Below are 20,440 nucleotides of genomic sequence, written 5' to 3'. Positions count from 1 at the left end.
TTTATTTAAATCAATATCGTCTCCAGTTAATGTAGGAATATTTTAAAAGTAGGCTAACTCTCATATCCTCTCATAGGGAATGCATTGAAAGCTGCTGTTCATCGTTCTAACGGACCCCGAGTAGCGGCGCTATCTCAAAAGTGGGCGTGAATTTGTAGGCCTTCCGTTTCCGGCCGTGTGTCTCTATAGTGCCAGTCACTTGTTTGTAACGTGTGGAATCCACACATGTGAGGCTCTATTAACTCATTCACTGCCTAGAACGACTAAAACGACTTTTGTCCCATAAGCCATGCCTGCCTAGAACGACTAAAACGACTTTTAAAAAAACATTTAAAAAAGAACAAATTGACCCAAAGACCAAGGAGATATGATTTTTCGAAGATCTAGACTCCCATCCACTTCCTTGTTAACTTAAAACTTAAAAATTCTGTATCTCGGCTCCTGAGTACTTTTTTTTTTCAATGAAAAATCTTGGCAGTGGGTAAACGCGGCCAGAAATAATTCAGGCAGTAAATGAGTTAAGGCACTCTACAGTATGTATGGATTCATGGCTCGCCTGGATGAGTCCTGGAACAGTATTATTGAGGATATAGTCAATCCTGGGAAGAGCTGTCTCCGGTACACGTCCAGGCTGCGTAAACACTGGAGAGTCAGCCTCTATTTATGATTTTATATATTCTATTTATTTATTGTTTAATTTGTTTTATGATGTTGATCATTTGTATGTACTCTATGGACCCCCTGTGTGTCTGGAATAAAGTTTGAATTTAATTCAAATTTTGCAATGTCACCTATCGCTCACTCCCCTTGTCGTCCACTCACCTCCTCTGTACACCCCCCCTCCCTACTGACGATTTGGCTTGACAGCTAGACAGACTCATGTTCTCTTTGCTCCTCTTCCTCTCAGACAGTCCAATCTGCCTCAGTCCAACAGCAGCAACGAGCTGTCGTCCTCCGTCACTCTCCCACTCATCATCAGAGAGAGGGACACCGAGTACCAGCTTCTCCGCATCATCCTGTTTGACAGGCTCCTCAAGGTCCGTGTTCCACTACAAATCATCTGTGCACGCGCACATGTACTGTAGCACAGGCAGCACACGTGCGCAGGTGTGCACATGTTGTGATCGTTTTTATCGACTTTGCCCCTTCAGTATATTTGAACTGAAAGGAGGTACATACACAGTGACCTTTTCAGTGTTGATTTATCCATTTGTTACTTTGAGTTTACAACTGTAACCAAATGTATCTTTATCGGCCCATTATGTTTCATTTGTGCACTCTAAACCGTTAAATTAACGGTCAAGATGTAAAAGTCACTGTTCCTTTGTTTCAGAATTGAATCTTTTTATTTTAAACATGCATATCTGTGTTTTTTCTTCAGGCCTACCCTTTCAGGAAGAACTTAGTGTGGAAAGAGGCCCGGGTGGATATCCCACCTCTTGTACGTGGACTGACGTGGGCTACATTGCTTGCCATTGAGGTGGGAACAATTTGATTAAAAAAAATCTGATTTACAGTTGCCTAACTACGCATGTTTTTTGTTGTAGGCATGTGTATAATAATAATAACTGATAATGATGTAGACCTCATTAATCCCACAGGGGAATTTCAGTTTCAGCTTTCGGGGGGCGGGGGGGGGGGGGGGGGGTAATTAGGAGTAAATTATCATAGACATGTTGTCACATTCGTCGACCTTCTGTTTCCCAGGCGGCCTCTCCACCAATTCAGCTACAGTATGGCCGTGGATGAAAGAGTGTCATGGTTTTTGCTGTAGGCATGTGGTTGAAAGAGTGTCATGGTCTTTGTTGTAGGCATGTGGTGTAAAGAGTGTCATGGTCTTTGTTGTAGGGGGATATTCAAGCCAAATATGACAGCATTGATAAGGACACTCCCATCCCCACTGATAGACAGGTACGTGAGAGAGACGAAAACTCCAAGGCACTCTGGAGTTCTGGAGTAAACGTTGTGAATCATTCATTCGATTATAACTCTGCAATACAGGGTAGCAAATGTAGCATGCAGTTGCTGTAATACCTAATGCGTGTTTTCAGATCGAGGTGGACATTCCGCGGTGCCATCAGTACGATGAGTTACTGTCATCTCCTCAGGGTCATCGCAAGTTCAGACGTGTCCTCAAAGCCTGGGTGGTCTCACACCCTGACCTGGTCTACTGGCAGGGTATGTTGATCTGTGTGTTTATCTGTATGTCTGTCTGTCTGTTTATCTATCCATCTTCCTCTCTGTTAGTCTATCTGTCTTTCTCCCTGGTCTACTGACAGGGTTAGTTGACCTGTACGTCTGTCTTTCTGTCCATCTGTCTTTCTGTTTGTGTATCTGCGTTTTCCTATTAGCAGGATCAGTTGACCTGTGTGTCTCTGTCAATCTTGCTGTCTCTCTGTCTACATTTATTTATCCTTTTCTTGGTTTATTTCTCACTTTTCTCTCCTTTACTGAACTTGTCTCTCTATCTAGCTGCTTGTGCTGTGATTGGCCAGCCACTAGATGGCAGTCATGTCATATTGTTTGATCTCCTGGATTTTTGTGTTCTTATGATGTTTGACTATGTGATGAATGTATGTTGTTAAATACATTATGTCAAATGCATTTCAGGTTTGGATTCACTTTGTGCCCCGTTCCTTTACTTGAATTTCAACAATGAACGTAAGCATTCGAATCCTAATGAATACATTCTGAAATAACATTTCTAGATATCAGTTGCTGTATGACAGAAGTAAAACTAATAACAGTCTTTTGTTCCTTTCTTTCTTTTTTCAATCGTTCCCCGTCTTGCTTCATCTTCTCAACAGCACTGGCGTACGCCTGCATGTCTGCGTTCATCCCCAAGTATTTGTACAACTTCTTCCTAAAGGACAACTCTCATGTTATTCAAGGTGAGCTTCACTAGACTGACCAAACATTGTCTACACACACACACACACACACACACACACACACACACACACACACACACACACACACACACACACACACACACACACACACACACACACACACACACATACATAATAGGACAGAAAACCTCCCACTGCTTCTCTCAGGAAGGGACCGCACTTCTTTTCTTTTTTTCTGCACAACGCGTTTCGCCATGTTGGCTTCGTCGGGTGCATATAGCACCTGACGCATATAGCTTCCTGGCACCTGACAAAGCCATCACGGCGAAACGTGTCGTGCAGAAAATTAAAAAAAATAAGCATTAAGTGAGTCCTGTCCATTGTCATTGGAGTGTGCGGTCCCTTCCTGAGAGAAGCAGTGCCTTATGTACATTATCTTGCCTACAAGCACCTCCACCAGGATGTGCACGAGAGCTACCTGATTGTATTGACACACATATATATATATCGATTTATTTATTTATAGGGATTTATTGGATGGCGCAGGGGTACAGTATATGTCCATCACCGTGGAGGCCCGTAAGATTGTTTAAAAAACTATGTCAACTAAATTTTGTGGTGAAAAGTGAACCATACAGCTGTTGTGGTAATCAGTAAGTGGTAATCATCAGTAAGGCCTAAAATAGACCAAGCTGACCCTCGGCCAACAACAGCGGAGGTCACTGCGGCAAAGTTTGTTGGTGAGCACTTATTCATTATATAATTTGTTCACCAGGGTCCGCCAGGGGTCTAGAGATGGCATTCTCCTTTTTCCCCCAGAATGTTCCCTTATTATGACAATGACATGCCCAGAATAGGGATGCTGAGGTTCAAGTGATTAAGCCCTAAATATTTCGTTGACAGGGGTTCCCCAGGCTTGTATACTTGGTCCACTCCTTTTTTCCCTCTACACCAAATCTCATCACCGCAAATAGCCGATATACAAGCTCACAACGTGTTGCGTTGTGACACATTGTGAGCTTGTAGATTTGCTATTTTTGCTGAACGTGAACCTATTTTTACTGAATGTTTGCCTGTTATGCCATGCCCAGAATAGGGATGCTAGGGTTCATGTGGTTAAAAAACTATCGATTTCTCTGACAGTGCACAGTCAATGAACTGCGATGGGTAACCTCTTCATTTGCATTATTGTCACCAGAACTGGGAATTGGGATGTAAAATTGTCCATGTCAGTTAGAACCTCCTCTCATGTTTGCCACAAGCTGGCAGCTATTGTGTTATGAGTAGACAGACCCATTGATTCTGAAATGTTATATAGTGTTATTACACAGCTTTGTTGAATACTCAATCCTGATTGGTCAATTATGGCATTTCATGGTCTGTTATATCTGACTAGCAGTCCACTACTTTGAATAACACTGCAAAATTAAGTCCATTCAATTTAGTTTGTTTATGTTTAGAAGAAGCAATGAAATTGTTTTTAAATCAATAAAATATGTTGTTATTGATTTCTTTATGAAGTAGCTGTATAATAAGCAGGATAATGAACAGCGATCCTGTCATTATTGCTAAATAAACACTGACAGGATGATGCAGGACCGTGACATGTATGACCTGCTGCTGGTCATTATCCCTTACATATCTTCTGCTCAATCATTACAAAAAGTCATGATGACTATATCAAGAGCAACAACTGGATGATACGTTCTCTTTGTTGGAAATGCCATCCCCCATAGCCTTTCTCCTACACAACAGTATCAAAATTGACTGACCGCAGGCATTTTTTAAACAAATCAGTGATTGCTTAAATAAATAAAAAATAAATTCCTTATCAGGCTGCCTAGAGGCAACCACACTAATTAAACCTAAACCACAGCCTTTTCACATAACCCATTAAAAGTAGAGGGTACTATGTTTGCCTTGATAACTGATGTACTGTACTTGCCACTCAAAGTTTAATTTAGTTTAATAACAGTAAACGTGGTGAGCATTCAAAAACAAATGAACACAGCCAGTAATTTTGCTGGCTGACAGCTCATTGTTTATTTTTTTTGTTTAGATCTATTTTTGGCATTTTATACTATATTTCTATGTAGAGAGACAGTAATCCAAGGGCAGGGAGAGGAGAGACACGCAAGACAAGATGGGAATCAAATTCAAGCGGTGCCACCAGGCAGCCCTGACAGCTCAATGATGATTACATTTGGGCTTCACATCATTTCTTGGGCTTTGAGAGCTCATTTAAATATTCTCTCTTAATGAAGATTGCAGCCAAGAGGCAGGCCATTTAAAGGAGACGGAAACAAATGAAATGGCAAAGATTCCTGCGGAGAAATGTCAGAGTCCATTTGGACTTTACTGATAAACTGAGACACAATCCACCTCTTGAACTCTGTGGGGAATTTGGTTATTATCCTCTCCTGCTAGATGCCATGGAGAGCTGGCTAATGTTTAGCTGTCTGGTCAAGAATGATTTTGCTGACTTTTGTTGGAATTCAGAAAGTAGAGCGAGAGAAGGTTTTTCGCAATTGTTAAGCTCAGTATTTTAATTCCCATCTGCGTATCATTTTGGATTTATGGGTGTGTAGCATATGATCAATTTAACATATTATCTATCATTTTGAGGACTATATAATTGTATATACTATATGCTTGCTGTATACCACAAAAAGGTTATCTGTCATGTATCCTTTATTTTATCATGCTTCACTACTAAATTCAAGTGTTTGTCAGGTTATAAATGACGAGACTCTTCTATACAATAAATATGTGTAGGATAAATGTATAAGCTGGGTGTGTATTTCATCTGCAGTTTGCATTTCATATGCTGCTTTGTTTTTAACCATTTTCTTTTCCACTTGTTTCAGGCTGCCCAAAAGCATAACCTTTATAAAACACTGTTTTAATCCAGGTTTTCTCCAGTTCTCTGTTCATCGTTTAAAAAAACTCTTTACTTTTCAGAGTACCTCACCGTTTTCTCCCAGATGATCACCTTTCACGATCCGGAGCTGAGCAACCACCTCAATGAGATTGGCTTCATCCCAGACGTAAGTACCTCACCGGCAGCATCTGGCTCCCCCAACAAACTGACAAGCGGCAAGATGCTGCAGCAGGCAGCGTATATGTTGGGATAGCTCCTTCTCCTAGTTTACCTGTTGTTGTAGGGAGAGAGCGGGTAAGATGCTGTAGTGATGGATACGAGATGATCCTCCTGATGCCTTCCTCATAAACGCAAACCCACTCATGGGTGTGAATCTACCTCATAACCTGTACGGCATGTCATCCAGTGTCTCAAAATTATATTTATCTTCTCTTGTCATCATTCATTCACTGCACTGGATGGTGAACAAAAAAAAAACATCAGTATCATTAACCCATCACACACAAGACGGTTAAACAAGAAACAGCAGTGGAGGGCACGTTAAGGTCACGTTCCTCTCCTCCTGCGAGTTTAAACATTGTTGAAGATTTATGGGGAGATGCTCTGTAAGCAGGTTGTCCAGGTGAACCTACTTTAGCCCCTCATCCTCCAACTCTGTGTTACTGTCTCTCCCAGAAAAAAAAGGAAGGGAAATGGATTGCCCACTCTCCCTTTTTAAAATAAAGAAAACCCTTACCTGCCAGCAACACTGTGCTCCCTGACAAACTGACAAGAAACAAGACACAGCAGTAGAGGACATATTACGATAACAACATTTTTCTTCTCCTGTTAGTTTACCCATTGCTAGAGAGAGTGAGGGCTACTGGGGCAGATAAGTCTGCTTCCTGGCATGATGCCAGCCAGAGGGCTACAGAAAGGAATTACCATCCACAGCTCACCATGTATAGTTCTTGTCATTGAACTCCCCCCCCCCCCCCCCCCCCCCTCCCCTTCCTTCTCTCCAGGGTTTTTGAGCATGGGCCAAATCCTCCCCGTGGCCCACTGGCCGTAATTTATACAGTATGCAATTTCTGCCAGCCGCGCCTAATGATCGTCCTCTACCCACCTTCCTTTAACCTCTCACACTGTTCCATTTCTCTGTCTGTCTCCATCTCTTTGTCTCTCTTTTTTCTTTTTGCCCTATGTGTCACGTGGTGAGAATAGCCGCTATGTGATGCGCTGTGAGCTTGTAGATATTCTATTTTTGGTGTTTTTGAATTATTTTGAAAATGTCCATCTATAGTGACTCCGTGCTCAAAACAGGGATGTCAGGGTTAATGTGGTTAAATCATTTCCGTTCTTTCTGGATGTCTCTCATCATCTCCCTCTCTCCTTTCTGTCTTTCACTTTCACTCTTTCCTCCATCCCTCTTTTCCCTCCCAGGGTCCTCCTCCTCCTCCTCTCGGCCTCTGATCAGATGTGAAGCCAAGGTTAAACTGTGCTCCGTCTCTCCAGGGCTTGTGTTAGAGTGCTGATGAATGTGTGTGTCCTCAGCAGATCAGACTCAGGGGTCAGTTTCCACAGGGCATGAAAAAAGTTGCTTGTGGGCAATCCGCTCTCCTTAGCATTTTGACACTGACTGCTTGAAGAAAGCTGATGCTGAGGCAGAAATAAAGAACTCATAGCGCGGCACCGAGTGCCACGGTACGAGCTTGTAGATCTGCTATTTTTGAAAAATCTTGAACATTAAATATATGTATTCAAAGATTTGCACAGATTTTGTGCAAATCTTTGAATACATATATATATAAAAAAAAATACTCAAATCTTTGCTTCTAGAGGTCCCTGGAACAAAATATTTTACAAATGTTCGCTTAAAAAAATATATATTAGCACATATTTTCAAGATTTAAAAAAATAGCAGACCTACAAGTTCATAATGAGCTTCTATATCTGCTATTTTTGAATAGCCAAAGACATCTAAAATGACAGAGATGCGTTCCCGGATTGAATGGGTGATTTATACTAATTTATACTGATTTATAGTAGTGCACCGGTGTCGCGCCCCAAAAATAACCAAGCTACACGCTCACAACGTGTCGTAGTCCGACGCGTTGTGAGCTTGTAGAGTGCAGACCCAGATCCTTGAGCTTGGTGTCAAGCTTGGCTGGAACTAATCTGGTGAATGTCAAAGCTTTTACTCGAACGGCATTCACACACACACACACACACACACACACACACAACAGTTACTCCCTTCCAGGTGAGAAGGCGTAATGTGAAATCGTCAGTAGACATATTCTGGGCGATATGCAAATTGCCATGGTCCAACGAACAAATGAAGTCCCTCACTAACCTCTCAAAGCAATACAGGCAATTGTTTCTTGTCTTTCGTGCTTTGAAACTGTGGAGGAACAAAGAGGAGTGAGAGACCCTTAGGTGTTCCTGTCAGATGTTCTACTTGCATAAATATTACCTGTGGGTGTAGTTAAGCTGTTTAGGCCTATCTATTCTGCGCTGAGATTTTAATCAGCCAAAGCATTTGCTCAAACAGATGTCTTGTGGTGAGTCTTTTATCAGTTTTTTACTGACACTTCTCGGAAGAAGCATTTGTGTGTGTGTGTGTGCCCACTGATGGCACAGCAGCGGGCGTGGCTGCTCATTTCCATGGCCATCCGTGCTCCTGCTGGCCTGCGATTGAGTCACACCAGGGACTTCCATCTGTACCTTATCTGAGGGAGACTGGGAATCGCCCTCCCCCCTCTCGGCTCTCCTTATGTCTCAGTGACAGAAGGAGATGAGCAAGAAGACACACTTGTGATATCAAACTTATATCACTGGTGTAAAGTTGTGTTTCAAAGGGAAACACTCCATCCCTGTCTTCCCTGTTACACCATGATACTGTTGGAACTAGGGCTGTCACGATTACAAATTTAAGTTGACGATTAATTGTCACTCAAATGATTGCGATTAACGATTTAATTGTGTGTTTGGCATTGAACATTGGAGCACATGAATACAAATAATTTCTGTTTGCCTTTTATGCTTCGTATTCAAAAATTGCACAGGGCAGATATGACAAATAACTTAAATGTATAAAAAGAAATTATTGACATTTAATCATGTTATAGTAAAAATAGCAGAAATAGCTGATCTACAAGCTTACAGCACGTCACAAAGTGACACGTTGTAAGCTTGTAGATTTTGTGTATCTGTAAGCTTGTGTGAAAAATGTTCAACATGGAAACGATTATGCAAAAATAATTGCGATTATCTCAAATAATTGCGATTAGACTATTATGTAATAATTGTGACAGGCCTAATGGGAACAAGCTCTGTTGCTGCACCCCCAGTATTTAATTATAATCCAGGAATGTGTCTTTACAAACCAACAAGAAATCCTCTATGATTTTGCTTTGTACTTATTAGACTGTCACACAAGTTTTAGCCAAAGCGTTAAATCTGTTGGCGCAAAACAGACAAAGTCTGGCAACAAGCAAGCTTCATTAAGAATGGATTGGAATTTTCCCAGCTCATACTGTACAGTGCATTCTGAAACCTAGATGATACAGCTCTAGATTTGTTTAACAGGCCTCTTGTACTGGATATACAATCCACAATGATTAGCCAATTATACTGTTCTATGTAAGGCATTAAGACTGCCCTGTACATAGAAAGTCACAAGATCAATACCCCTAACAGCCAGACTCTGATTTTGCAACATCCTTCCACCAGGCATTGAACTTTGTGTAAATATATATATATTTTAATTATTATTAAAAATCCTAAATCCTGAGCCTGGAATATTATCGTCACAATATCGAGATCGAGGCATTTAATAAAAAAATATTGAGATATTTGATTTGGTCCTTTTTGGACTTTTACCAAGGATGGATACAGACAAAGAATAAGGAAAATAAAAAGTACTGTTGTGTACAGCAATACAAGGCAAAAAGAAAAACAAGAAGCATCAACAATACAGAGCAACGGTGTACAGAATTAAAACCTCTACAACTGTCCAGCACTACGCAGGAAAACAACAGTGTCTTGCCGTGTCCCGTGCTGCGCTGCACAGGAAAAGCAACAACACAGGAGTTTGTGGAGCTGGTGCAGAGGTCACAGTGTTATAGTAGGCCTAGCAAAAGCCTGAAAATTGGGGTTGCGGAGATGAGGAGGAATATACACTATATACTGATGAACCCCTCTCACCCAGTAATATCGGTAATTGACACATTAGTAGTATGTTGCTGTGCACAAGGACACGACTTTATGAAAAGAGGAAGGCTGGGAATGTAGTGTGCCCACACACACACATACTGTATATTACACTGCCACCATCTCCTCTCAGCACCTCCTCTTCTCTCCTGGCTCTGCCATTTATACCTGGGCTAATCCAATGTGGCTGGACTGACTCACAGCCCCCTACTGCTGCAGAGCTGTTCTTCAAATTGAGCTCTGAGATGTTGTAGCATGGTCTCTCTCTCTCTCAGCTTATTTCCCTACTCCACCCGCAGGAACACACACACACACACACACACACACACACACACACACACACACACACACACACACACACACACACACACACACACACACACACACACACCACATGCTGTACCTGGACATACTGCAGGAGCACACATCACTTTACCTCCACCCATATCATTTACCACTTAGCTGGCCAAAATGAACTTGACCCCCCCTCATCCTTTTCCTGCTCCTTCATCTCCCATTGCTGTCCCTCATTGTCAAGTAATTAGAGTGTGTGTGTGTGTGTGTGTGTGTGTGTGTGTGTGTGTGTGTGTGTGTGTGTGTGTGTGTGTGTGTGTGTGTGTGTGTGTGTGTGTGTGTGTGTGTGTGTGTGTGTGTGTGTGTGTGTGTGTGTGTGTGTGTGTGTGTGTGTGTGTGTGTGTGTTTCAGTATACTGTACATTATGCATGCATTCCTTAATTTAAATCTCATGCATTTCCTCCCTTTGGGGAGCAAGTAATGGAGAGAGTGAAAGAGTAGCGGCTAGAGAGAGGAGTGAAGGAGGGATGGAGAGATTGGTGTAATGAGATTTTGCTGTTGGCTTTTCCACACTGGCCAAGACCGCAACTCAGCAGTTTGTTCATTGCCGTTTCCCTTTCTTTTAGAGGTCGTTGATACTCGCAGGCATCAAAGTGAGAGAGGGTTCCGTCATTTTTGACATCTGACTTTGACAATTGATGGGAACATACTGTACTGCAATGTTGAATTTGAATGTCATACTGTATTACATATCAATATAAAGCCTGAAACATACTCCATGCAAGTATGCAAACAAAGACGCCTGGCCCAGTCGGCACACATCCCTGGTGAACAGACTAAACATGCACTTTTATAATATAACCATATGGCATTACTTTTCAAACTATAGCCTGCTATTTTATGAAAGATGGAGCAGAATAGATCACAAACCTTGCTGCATGCTTGTCTTGTGTTACAATATTCAGGTGATACATTCCTGAATGCAACGTGTGAAATCGATATCACATAGCTTGAAGCTTCTGTGTTTGCGTTCTTGTGTACTGTATGTTTTTGCCTTAAGGCTATATCACTGTTGGAGAATAATACACAAGTAAAACACAAATGCACTGTCAGTATGAGTAACACGAAGGGATTCTGTATAGAAGCACCACAAATGATTTGGAAGAGACGTGACATTTTTATTTTATTTTGGGCCATTTAATAAATTAATTATTATTAACGTGCACTTATTTAATTTATTTATTTATGTTCCTCACACAGCTCTACGCCATTCCCTGGTTCCTGACCATGTTTACACGTAAGTAGTTTGTGGCCATTGTAAGTCCTTTCTCCTTTATCCATCCAGCCATTACAGCCTATAACTGAAATGCTTTATTGTAGATATGAATAGGGTCAGTATTTGTAGCTCCAAACTCAAATAATTCAAACCTGCCACACTATTCTAATTGCTGTAAAAATAACTGCTGTATTCTCTGAACAATTAATAATAATAACTTGAATTTATGTAGTGCCTTTCATGAACCCCAAGAACTCTTTACATAAAAAAAACAACAAACAACAAACAAAAACTTGCCATATGCCTGAGAGAAGGTGTCTTTTCAAGGCAGCCTTAAAAGAGTCCAGAGTCTGAGCATGGTGAATCTCCATTGGGAGAGAGTTCCACGGGGTGGGGGCTACCACACTGAAGGCTCTGACCCCAAAGGTTCGCTTGCTAGTTTGTGGGATAGAGAGGAGATCCAAGTCTGTAGACTGCAGGCAGGTGCCGTGAAATAGTACGTTTATGGAGGAGGAGGATTTTTAATGGGGCGGTCTCTGTGCTGTGGTGAGTTCTGTAGGCACATTTGAGTGGTTCATAAAGCTCATGGTTGGACATGTGTTGTTGAATTTGGCCGCCAACTACTCTTTCCAAGATTTTGCTGGGGAAAGGGAGGTTGAATATCGGCCGGTAGTTGCTCGGATCCTCAGAGTCTTAACCAGGCTTCTTGAGAATCGGGGGATTGTGGGGTAGGCAGGTGCCTGGAGCTGCAGGTGGATGGAGTCCACTTTTGTTTGGAAGAAGCCCAAGAACCTGGAGCAGAGGTCGAACTGGTTAGGGACACTGAGGGGGCGTAGTAGGCGAATAATGGTAGAAAACAACATTTCGGGTTGTTCTGCTGAAAGCCAATAAGAGTGGAATAATATTGGGTCTTGTGGAGAAACAGTGCTGCAGTGAAATATTTACTCAAACAGCAGTGAGCTTATTCTTCAAGTTTCAGATGGGTTCAGTCAGTTTGTGACATTTGAGTTTCATGAGAGAGCAGATTGTAAAGGTCAGTGGCTACTGTGTGGATTAAGAGCTTTTCAAAACGGTCTTGACCTTTTATTTCAGCTACTAATTGATTCTAGTCCTGACAGGAATGGACTTAACAACTCAGTCAGCACAATGCTGACTTTCACCTTTGCCTGTTTGTTTTGTGGCCATTTAAAAATTAATTGACATCAAAAATATCTGAAATAATTGAAAGGATGACTGCAAATGCCTGTCAGGAGTCTGAACAAATCCTTTAAGCTGCATTTCCATTGTCCGTTTGGGGACTGAACTGATACCAAGTGACTTAGAATGGGCACAGTGGCAGACTGTAGGATTCAGTTCCTTGATCATCCTTATTATCCTCGTTATCAGTCAAAACGTAGTAACATCGGGCCGAGACAATAGTGCTTTGATCCCTAGAACGTCATTAAAGGCTAATTTATCTTCCGTCATACAACCCTTTCAAGTTTATATTTCACTTCCTCCAAAGTTTATCTGGTTGTATATCTGAAAGTTCCATTCAGTTAACCTTTTTAATGCTCTTTCAATATTAATATTCACTGATGCAAGCATTGCCAGTATACCCGACCATATGTCTGGACAAAGTCCAGAAAGACAATCAGTGGTTTTGATTTAAAGGCTCAATCGAATCAGCGAGGGTCTCATCTTTTGATTTATCTCAAGCCAGAGATTTCCAGTCTTTTCTTGCAGTAGCTTACCCCCCCCCCCCCCCCCCCCCCCCCCCTCACACACACACACACACACACGCACGCGCGCGCTAGCTCATCGCACTTGGCACATCGGTACACAGATCTAACCTCATATCCACTCACACATGTGCATGCATGCACGACATGTGGTGCTCAGATGCGACTCTTTTACACCGTATTCCCTAGAGGAAAAGGGGGATCGCCGCTTGGACTGCTAATCTCGCTAAATCTGAAGCAGATAAGCTCATAGGGTCATCTCTCTCTCTCTCTCTCTCTCTCTCTCTCTCTCTCTCTCTCTCTCTCTCTCTCTCTCTCTCTCTGAAAATGTCTCCATTCTCTCATGTCAGCCCACACACATCCTCTGCTTAGCATCCGTATCAACAAAAGCATAACCACATTAACAGGTGGATGATAGTTTCACACACCATCCCGACTGGGAGAAGGTAGTAAATTTAATGCAGTGTTGTTTTCTTTTGGCTCATACCATATACAATCGACCTCCTGCTCCAAAGCTGCTCAGCGTTCATCCAACAACTCCTCCTGTGTTACGGTCCCTGTTCTGTCTGCAGCACCACCCACTCATGAAGCACTTTCACACATGCCATCCAGCCCCCCCCCCCCCCCCCACCCACCCTACAGCCTAAATTCAACTACAGCCATCAACCATCATGCCTCTTTTTGCATATACATGCATACATTTGCACAGAAACACACACACACACGCACATGCACACACTTCAAATATCATTCCAGGCTACCTGAGCCGATGCACAGCTTCAAACACCTAATGAGCTCCCCCATTTTTGAAAAATGCTGCCTTGCGGAAATGTATTATGCACATGCAAATCGTGCACGTTATTATGTGCTACTGGGTCCTTGTTTTCCCAATTACATGCTGCATCCCCGTCCCTCCAAAGCCCGATCCTGCTCCTTTTCTGGTGTCCTCCAGCAGGCAGCTGTGTGTTGCGTTACAGCTGTTGTTCACTGTGTTTGTTAAGTCCTCTCTGGGTTGGAAGCTGCCAGTCTGACAGGTTGCCATGTTGGTTACAGAGGGACTGTTCTATTACCAAAAGGTCAGAATAGATCCCCAGTCACCATCAGCATTTATTGTTCCCATCTACATGTGTTCTGCCTAAAGTGTGCACAACATTCATCCACGTCTACTCGTCCTCCGTCACTCATTATACGTTTCTATACGATTAAGAGTATCACCTAAATGCATAATACAAGTGGTAAAATAAATGTTACTAAGTCACTTTGTTATATTGCTAAGCATGCATCGAAATAGTCTCAGTATCGTACCTCTACTCCTGACTTGGAAAAACTCAACTCCTGTGCATGCATCCGTGCGTTTGTGCGTTCGTGCGTGCGTACGTGCACAGTATGTGTGTACAGTATGTGTGTCTGACATTGCCTGGAGCAATTTCCACAGCTCCTGGTAATTTTTCTCTCAGCCAAAAGTAATGTCTCTAACTGCAACCCCTCAATACCGTGCTGAGATCCACTCACTTATTCTGTGTGTGGGTGGAAAGAACCATGTGGAGAATTCTTGATTTTGCCACTTGTACAAGGGTTATGTAGGGACAGGATTAGCATTAGGGTTCAGTTAAGGTTAGGTTAAGGCTCAAGGTTAAGCATATAGTTGAGGGTTAAGGTTCGTCACCTCTACAGGTTATGTTCAGGATTTAGATTAGGTCTTAAGAGTTCAATGTCCCCCTTCCATACAGATGTGTTTCCGCTCCACAAGATCTTCCACCTGTGGGATACTCTTCTCCTGGGGAACTCATCGTTCCCCTTCTGCATCGGTGTGGCCATCCTGCAGCAGCTCAGAGACCGCCTGTTGGCTAACGGCTTCAACGAGTGCATCCTGCTCTTCTCCGACCTGCCAGGTGAGGGGGTGTGTGTGCGAGTGTGAGTGAAAAAGGAGGTATGAGTTGAAATGGATTCTGGAACAAGAAAATGTCTGGCCACAGAGCAAAGAGCGCTCGGTTTGAACGACTCTTGACTAACCGTAGTAATATGATCATACATAGCTGTTGATGGAAGCGATACGTCATAATCAGATTCTAAATGAAGTCTGAATGCCTCCAACAGCTTCTTTTTGTGGGGCCCCTCAAGGCATATCGACGGACTACTACTCATTGTGTTCAGTTCAAACGCAGCCAGAACCCCTAAAGGCGACGGCCTGCTTTAAATCCATATAAATCATTCCACAAGTGTCTGGTCAGAAACATGAGAACCTCTGATGATAAATGCAGACACTTGCCATGGCTCCACAAGGACAGAGAAAGAGGGGAAATGTGCATAAAGTACCTGCATTCAAGCGACTAATGAAACGTACAGGCCAAGATATACAGTACGTTGGCTGGCATTTATTACTTATTATCGATCTAAGACCCGGGGACATCTTGCATCGTAGCTAGAAGAAAATCTCCCCATTAATGATGTCACAGAGGTGTGTGTGTGACCATAATTTCAAGCTGGGCCCCTGAGGTTGGAATTTGGGGGTAGTGGACATGGCCTGGAAAAGGATTGAAGACGTGCGTGTGTATGTGTATTTCAGTGTGCATGCAGAGCAGGGGTGCCGTAACACGTTTTAAATGGGGGGGACCAGTAGAGAGACATAAAAAAAATGACGTCATAACAAGGTCTGTGTGCATACTGTATATCAATGAGTCAGCAGTCGTAAAAGGTTTACTGTTGTCATTGTTTTTGAGCAGTCAAATTGCAAATTAAGTCACTTGGCTGAGGAACAATCAGAAGAGACAAAATTATTTATACTGCAAAGATTGTTTATACAGTATGCTCGCACGTTGTGTGTCTGTGGTCTCTCTCTCTCTCTCTCTCTCTCTCTCTCTCTCTCTCTCTCTCTCTCCCCTCTCTCTCTGTCATACACACACAGCTTACTTGCAATGACAGAATGTCATGTTTTCATGTGACATAATATTTGATCTTATGAAAAAGGTAGTGCACGCACATCCGTGGCCCAGGTGCAAGACAAACAAAGTATCATAAAAAAATTATAGAGTCTGCACACTGGTGAAGTTGCAAAAAGCTCTGCTTGGTATTTTATAGCTTGTCAACATTTCGGGCTGTTCAGACCCTCATCAGGACATAATATGTATGACATATATTATATGTCCTGATGAAGGTCTGAACAGCCCGAAATCAGAAATCCGAAATGTATGTCCTGATGATGGTCTGAACAGCCCGAAAAGTTGACGAGCAATAAAATACCAAGCAGAGCTTTTTGCAACTTCACCAGTGTGCAGACTCTATTCTTTTTTTTAATAATATTTGATCTTACCATGCATGCTGCTGCTTCAGTTGGACTTTTTATCATGTACATACTAATTACTGGATTAGTTGCTGTGGCCTGTGGCCGATTTGACACAAAGTTGCAGACCAGATGTTCTTGTAAAGGCAGTAATATTGCCTGGCATATAATGCCAGTAGATGTGTTTAATGTGTTAGATTGCAGGTAGGAGATGAACTGTGAGACTCAGGAAAAAAAAACAATTATAATGGCAAGGCGCTGACAAATAACATCTCTGACCCATATCAAAGAGACAAATACCACTGCTGCCGGATTACTTGCTACCCTTTCATGAAGGCTTGAACTGTCCAAGGTAGCCCTCTCACAATCAAGGGGACACCAGGCGCTACATCAATGAATTAATTTATTTGGCGATAAAAAAAAACATTGGCTGCTTGTTGCGTCCACTCGCTCGCCCAACGGATCGCTCTGGGCCTCTCACGAGCCTCCAGGCCTCGCTGTAAGCATGCCTGCCTTGTTGTCAAGTATTAAAACTTTATTTCAATATATTATGTACAGTAGATATCTTGTTTGCAAGTGGAAGTTTTAGCTTACTCAGTGCCAAGTAAATAAATAAATAATTGCCAATCGTGCCAGCGATTTTTCAAGTAGTCATAGAATATTTATCTCCAGTATGATCGAGCCCCCGATCGTAGCCGCGCTTCTGCGAAAAAAAAAATCTACGCAACCCCCCGCTCTACCGGCCACCCCTTAGCCACTGCCGCCCCAGATACAGCTGTTTCCCCAAATACGCTAAGCAGGAAGTGAATGGAGGAGGAAATCTTGGGATCATGTGATATCCTGAATCTGTGTGTCAGGAGCTTGAAATGGCCACTCATGTGTGAGCGAACAGCGCCATCTAGTGGAAAAACACTGAAAACACGGTTTGGACATGTTACACATCTTTGGCACTCTGAACGTTGGAAAAAAATGGACGTGTACACGTCAATGGCACTGAATGAGTTAATGGTGGCGTTAGAGGAAAGGCTATTGGGTCTCCAAAAATAGCAAGGTTCATCCTCTGGAGAGCATGAAGCTGCACAGCAAATTCTATGGCAAACGCGCCAGTATTTTGTCTTGTTTGCGACCAAAGTTGTGGTCCCAATGACAGTGACAGTGAATGATATTCCAACATAATATACAGTAATTGCTGCCCTTCCCAACACGAGAGGGTTGAGCTGTCCACTTGCCACAATGATTGTCCCCCTCCACTGGATGTGTACCTATGGTGTGTTTTGTTCCTTGGAAGGACTACTGTGTGCTGATGTCTCATCAAGATATCCCCAAAGTAAGCAGCTCTGTGCCCCTGCGTAGACAACCCCCCTCTACTTGATGTGCTCTGCAGCTGTCAAGCTGCTGAGCTCTGGAGGACTGCCTGCTGCTCGCAAATCCCACAGTCAACATTATTTGACATTATTTGCCATTACCTCCAGTCATTTGCAGCAACTCTTTCTAACACTCTACACATTACACAATATAAGGTAATGGTTATCTAAGAGGAAATACAATGAAGAATGAAATCCATTCAGAACAGAACATAGATCAGAAAACGTCTTTTTATCCTAGGAGAGAAAGTGGGTCATTGTAGTGCCAAGGAACAGGATATGGAATAAACCAATATGGGCGGAGCCGGGGGACTTTTTTGACTTACATTAACAAATGCAAAGCATATGCAGAAAACTGACTTCTTGCATTATCAGATATACAGATGGGGTGTGCAAATGTGCATAGATATGATACGCATAGCTCTACATTTACTTTTCTAGGTATTCTACTGATGCTCTCACTTACCCAGAGTGCCTTACAGCAAGTAGGTTCAGTGTCAAAGACATTTTTGCAAAGACACTGGTGTTGAACCTTGGACCTCTTCCATTTTGGGATTGTTAGTCTAATCACTAGGCTGTCCTCTATGCCATCCAAACAGTACAGTACATGGCCTGATTTCTCCCTCATTCTGTATAGACCGTGTAGAAATACTGACAGGTTGTCAGTTTGTCACAGTCAGTGTCCTAGCTGGATGTGAATAATTGGTGTTATGGTGTTAGCTTATTCAAAAAAGCCCAAACACAATTCCTAGTTTCTCTTCCCAGACATTAGCAATGATGGGTGTCAATGAAGGTGAAAACTTTGGCCTTATCAGAGCGGCCATAGTGATATTTATATATTCTCTTCTACTGTATATTCTCCACAGTTTAGCTCATGGCAGAAGTACAGTAGAGTGAGCAAAAGTGAAACCTAATGCACCCATGGAAGCAGGAGGTTAGCAGACTGCCTCGGGCAACTACAGTACCTGTTTTTAGCCTCAGTAAATACCAAGGGAGATTTGTGTGAAAACCCTATCCTAAAACCAGGTGAAAGCATCGTGATGCAGATGGTTAGGAATGGCAGAGAAAATAAAAGAAGGATTGAGATCAAATCCAGCCTGGTAATTAAATACAAATTAAAAATGTGAGAACAAATTTGATACTGAACATCTTTGAAAAAGCTTGGAGTGCCAGGCAAGGAAGAGAGAGGCAAAACATTAAAGCAGTGGTGATTAACACAAGTGGCGAGCTTTCTGATGACTCTAGCTTACTACCGTCCTAGCACAAATATGTACGCTTCCTTAATTATGCAATGCAGCGCTGTGCTTCTCTGTTATGTACTGTATGTCTTTGTTTCCTGGAAGAAGACTTCACAGGGAGGGAAACTCAGGTTAAAGGTGAAGAGTAATTATAGGAAGGAATAGTTATTATATAACTAATAGGTAACAGCCTGTCAGTGTGAGTGAGTGGTTGCCCGCTGGTGGGAATTGCTACCATATTTTTGTCATAATATTATACATGTAATATTAGCACTTTTTCCTGTTTACCAGAAGAATGGCAGTGCATAGTTTCTGTAAATGATATCTTAAAAGCAAGAAGTGATTTGGAAGGAAGACACTTACCAGCCTCTTTGTCTTCGGTTGAGGTGTTGTGGACGATACCAGTGTCACTACAGTACATGTCATTGCCCATTTGCAACATTGGCCAGATATTTGACATTAATCTAGACCCTAAATTTCTTTCTATTTTACTTCTGATGTATGGTTACATTTTCTCCTTACAAAACGCCATTCACTGTCATTCATGTACCAATCTGGGAACCCATCGCCAAATGAAAAGGAAAAACAGCGCCCTCTGCTGTTTTTAACTATCTCAGTTGGCTCTGGGAGGAAGTTGACATAGCACCCGTGCGCAAGGAAACCGGGGTTTTGGTCTGCCTTCAGCGCATCACTTCCGGTGGTGCGACTATGTTTTCATTCCCACTAACAATATTTCTACACGGAACACTAACCCCACTTCTCCCAGAGAACATGGATCGTTTTGGTTATAAGCCCACTTGTTTCTATGATGAAAGAGTAAGTTAAAATGTGAATATCTTTCCGTGGTTTTGTCTGCTCCTCGGACACTATTGTTAAATTAGTTTCGGTTTGTTTCGAGTGGGGAAGGATCAACGGACACGTGAATCCCGCCCACTACATTTGATTTGGTAAAACGCGGCCTGCTTCCTGATCTGAAGGCACGCCCACTTGTAGGCCAGTGCGTACGCGATATGACGAACCCCCCCGACAGATTCAAACGCAGAGCAGAATCTGTTCTTGAGAGATTATTCATGTACAAAAGAGAAACTTGAAAGTTGCTATAGGCAAAGGCAATTTGGACAATGTTGTAAAGGAACACGGTGACACCGGTATGGTCCTTAAAATACCAACTGCAGGTGAGGAGGCTTCGATAACTGGTACTGTATCTGTGTGATACTAGTACAGTAGACATTTTGCCCCCAGGGCCTCTTTTGCTGTCTCTAACAACACCACGTGAAGTGAAGTAAAGTTCTCTTAGCGGTTGCTGTGAATGCTGTGAATACTTGCCCACTTTTACTGCC

At 42.5% G+C, this 20,440-nt stretch overlaps 2 protein-coding genes across 3 annotated transcripts in view; both read left to right on the top strand.

Annotated features, from left to right (window-relative positions):
* The window catches only part of dkk2 (dickkopf WNT signaling pathway inhibitor 2), a 413,162-nt gene that overhangs the window by 107,113 nt on the left and 285,609 nt on the right, over window positions 1-20,440 (top strand). The gene's annotated exons all lie outside the window — the stretch shown is intronic.
* Window positions 1-20,440, top strand: part of tbck (TBC1 domain containing kinase) — an 83,619-nt gene that overhangs the window by 14,303 nt on the left and 48,876 nt on the right. Inside the window, exons 14-22 of one of the 2 annotated variants that reach the window (XM_084041535.1) lie at window positions 908-1,037; window positions 1,382-1,480; window positions 1,849-1,911; window positions 2,052-2,178; window positions 2,611-2,661; window positions 2,808-2,891; window positions 5,814-5,899; window positions 11,482-11,518; window positions 14,949-15,110. In XM_084041535.1, coding sequence (XP_083897661.1) covers window positions 908-1,037; window positions 1,382-1,480; window positions 1,849-1,911; window positions 2,052-2,178; window positions 2,611-2,661; window positions 2,808-2,891; window positions 5,814-5,899; window positions 11,482-11,518; window positions 14,949-15,110 — 839 coding nt within the window. The remainder of the gene's footprint in view (window positions 1-907; window positions 1,038-1,381; window positions 1,481-1,848; window positions 1,912-2,051; window positions 2,179-2,610; window positions 2,662-2,807; window positions 2,892-5,813; window positions 5,900-11,481; window positions 11,519-14,948; window positions 15,111-20,440) is intronic. The other variant, XM_084041536.1, reaches the window with a different exon arrangement.

The sequence above is a fragment of the Gymnoscopelus microlampas genome, assembly GCF_963454915.1.
Source record: "Gymnoscopelus microlampas genome assembly, chromosome: 2".
NCBI lineage: Eukaryota > Metazoa > Chordata > Actinopteri > Myctophiformes > Myctophidae > Gymnoscopelus > Gymnoscopelus microlampas.
Note: the sequence above shows the minus strand (reverse complement) of the source record. Positions and strands in the feature narration are given on the sequence as shown.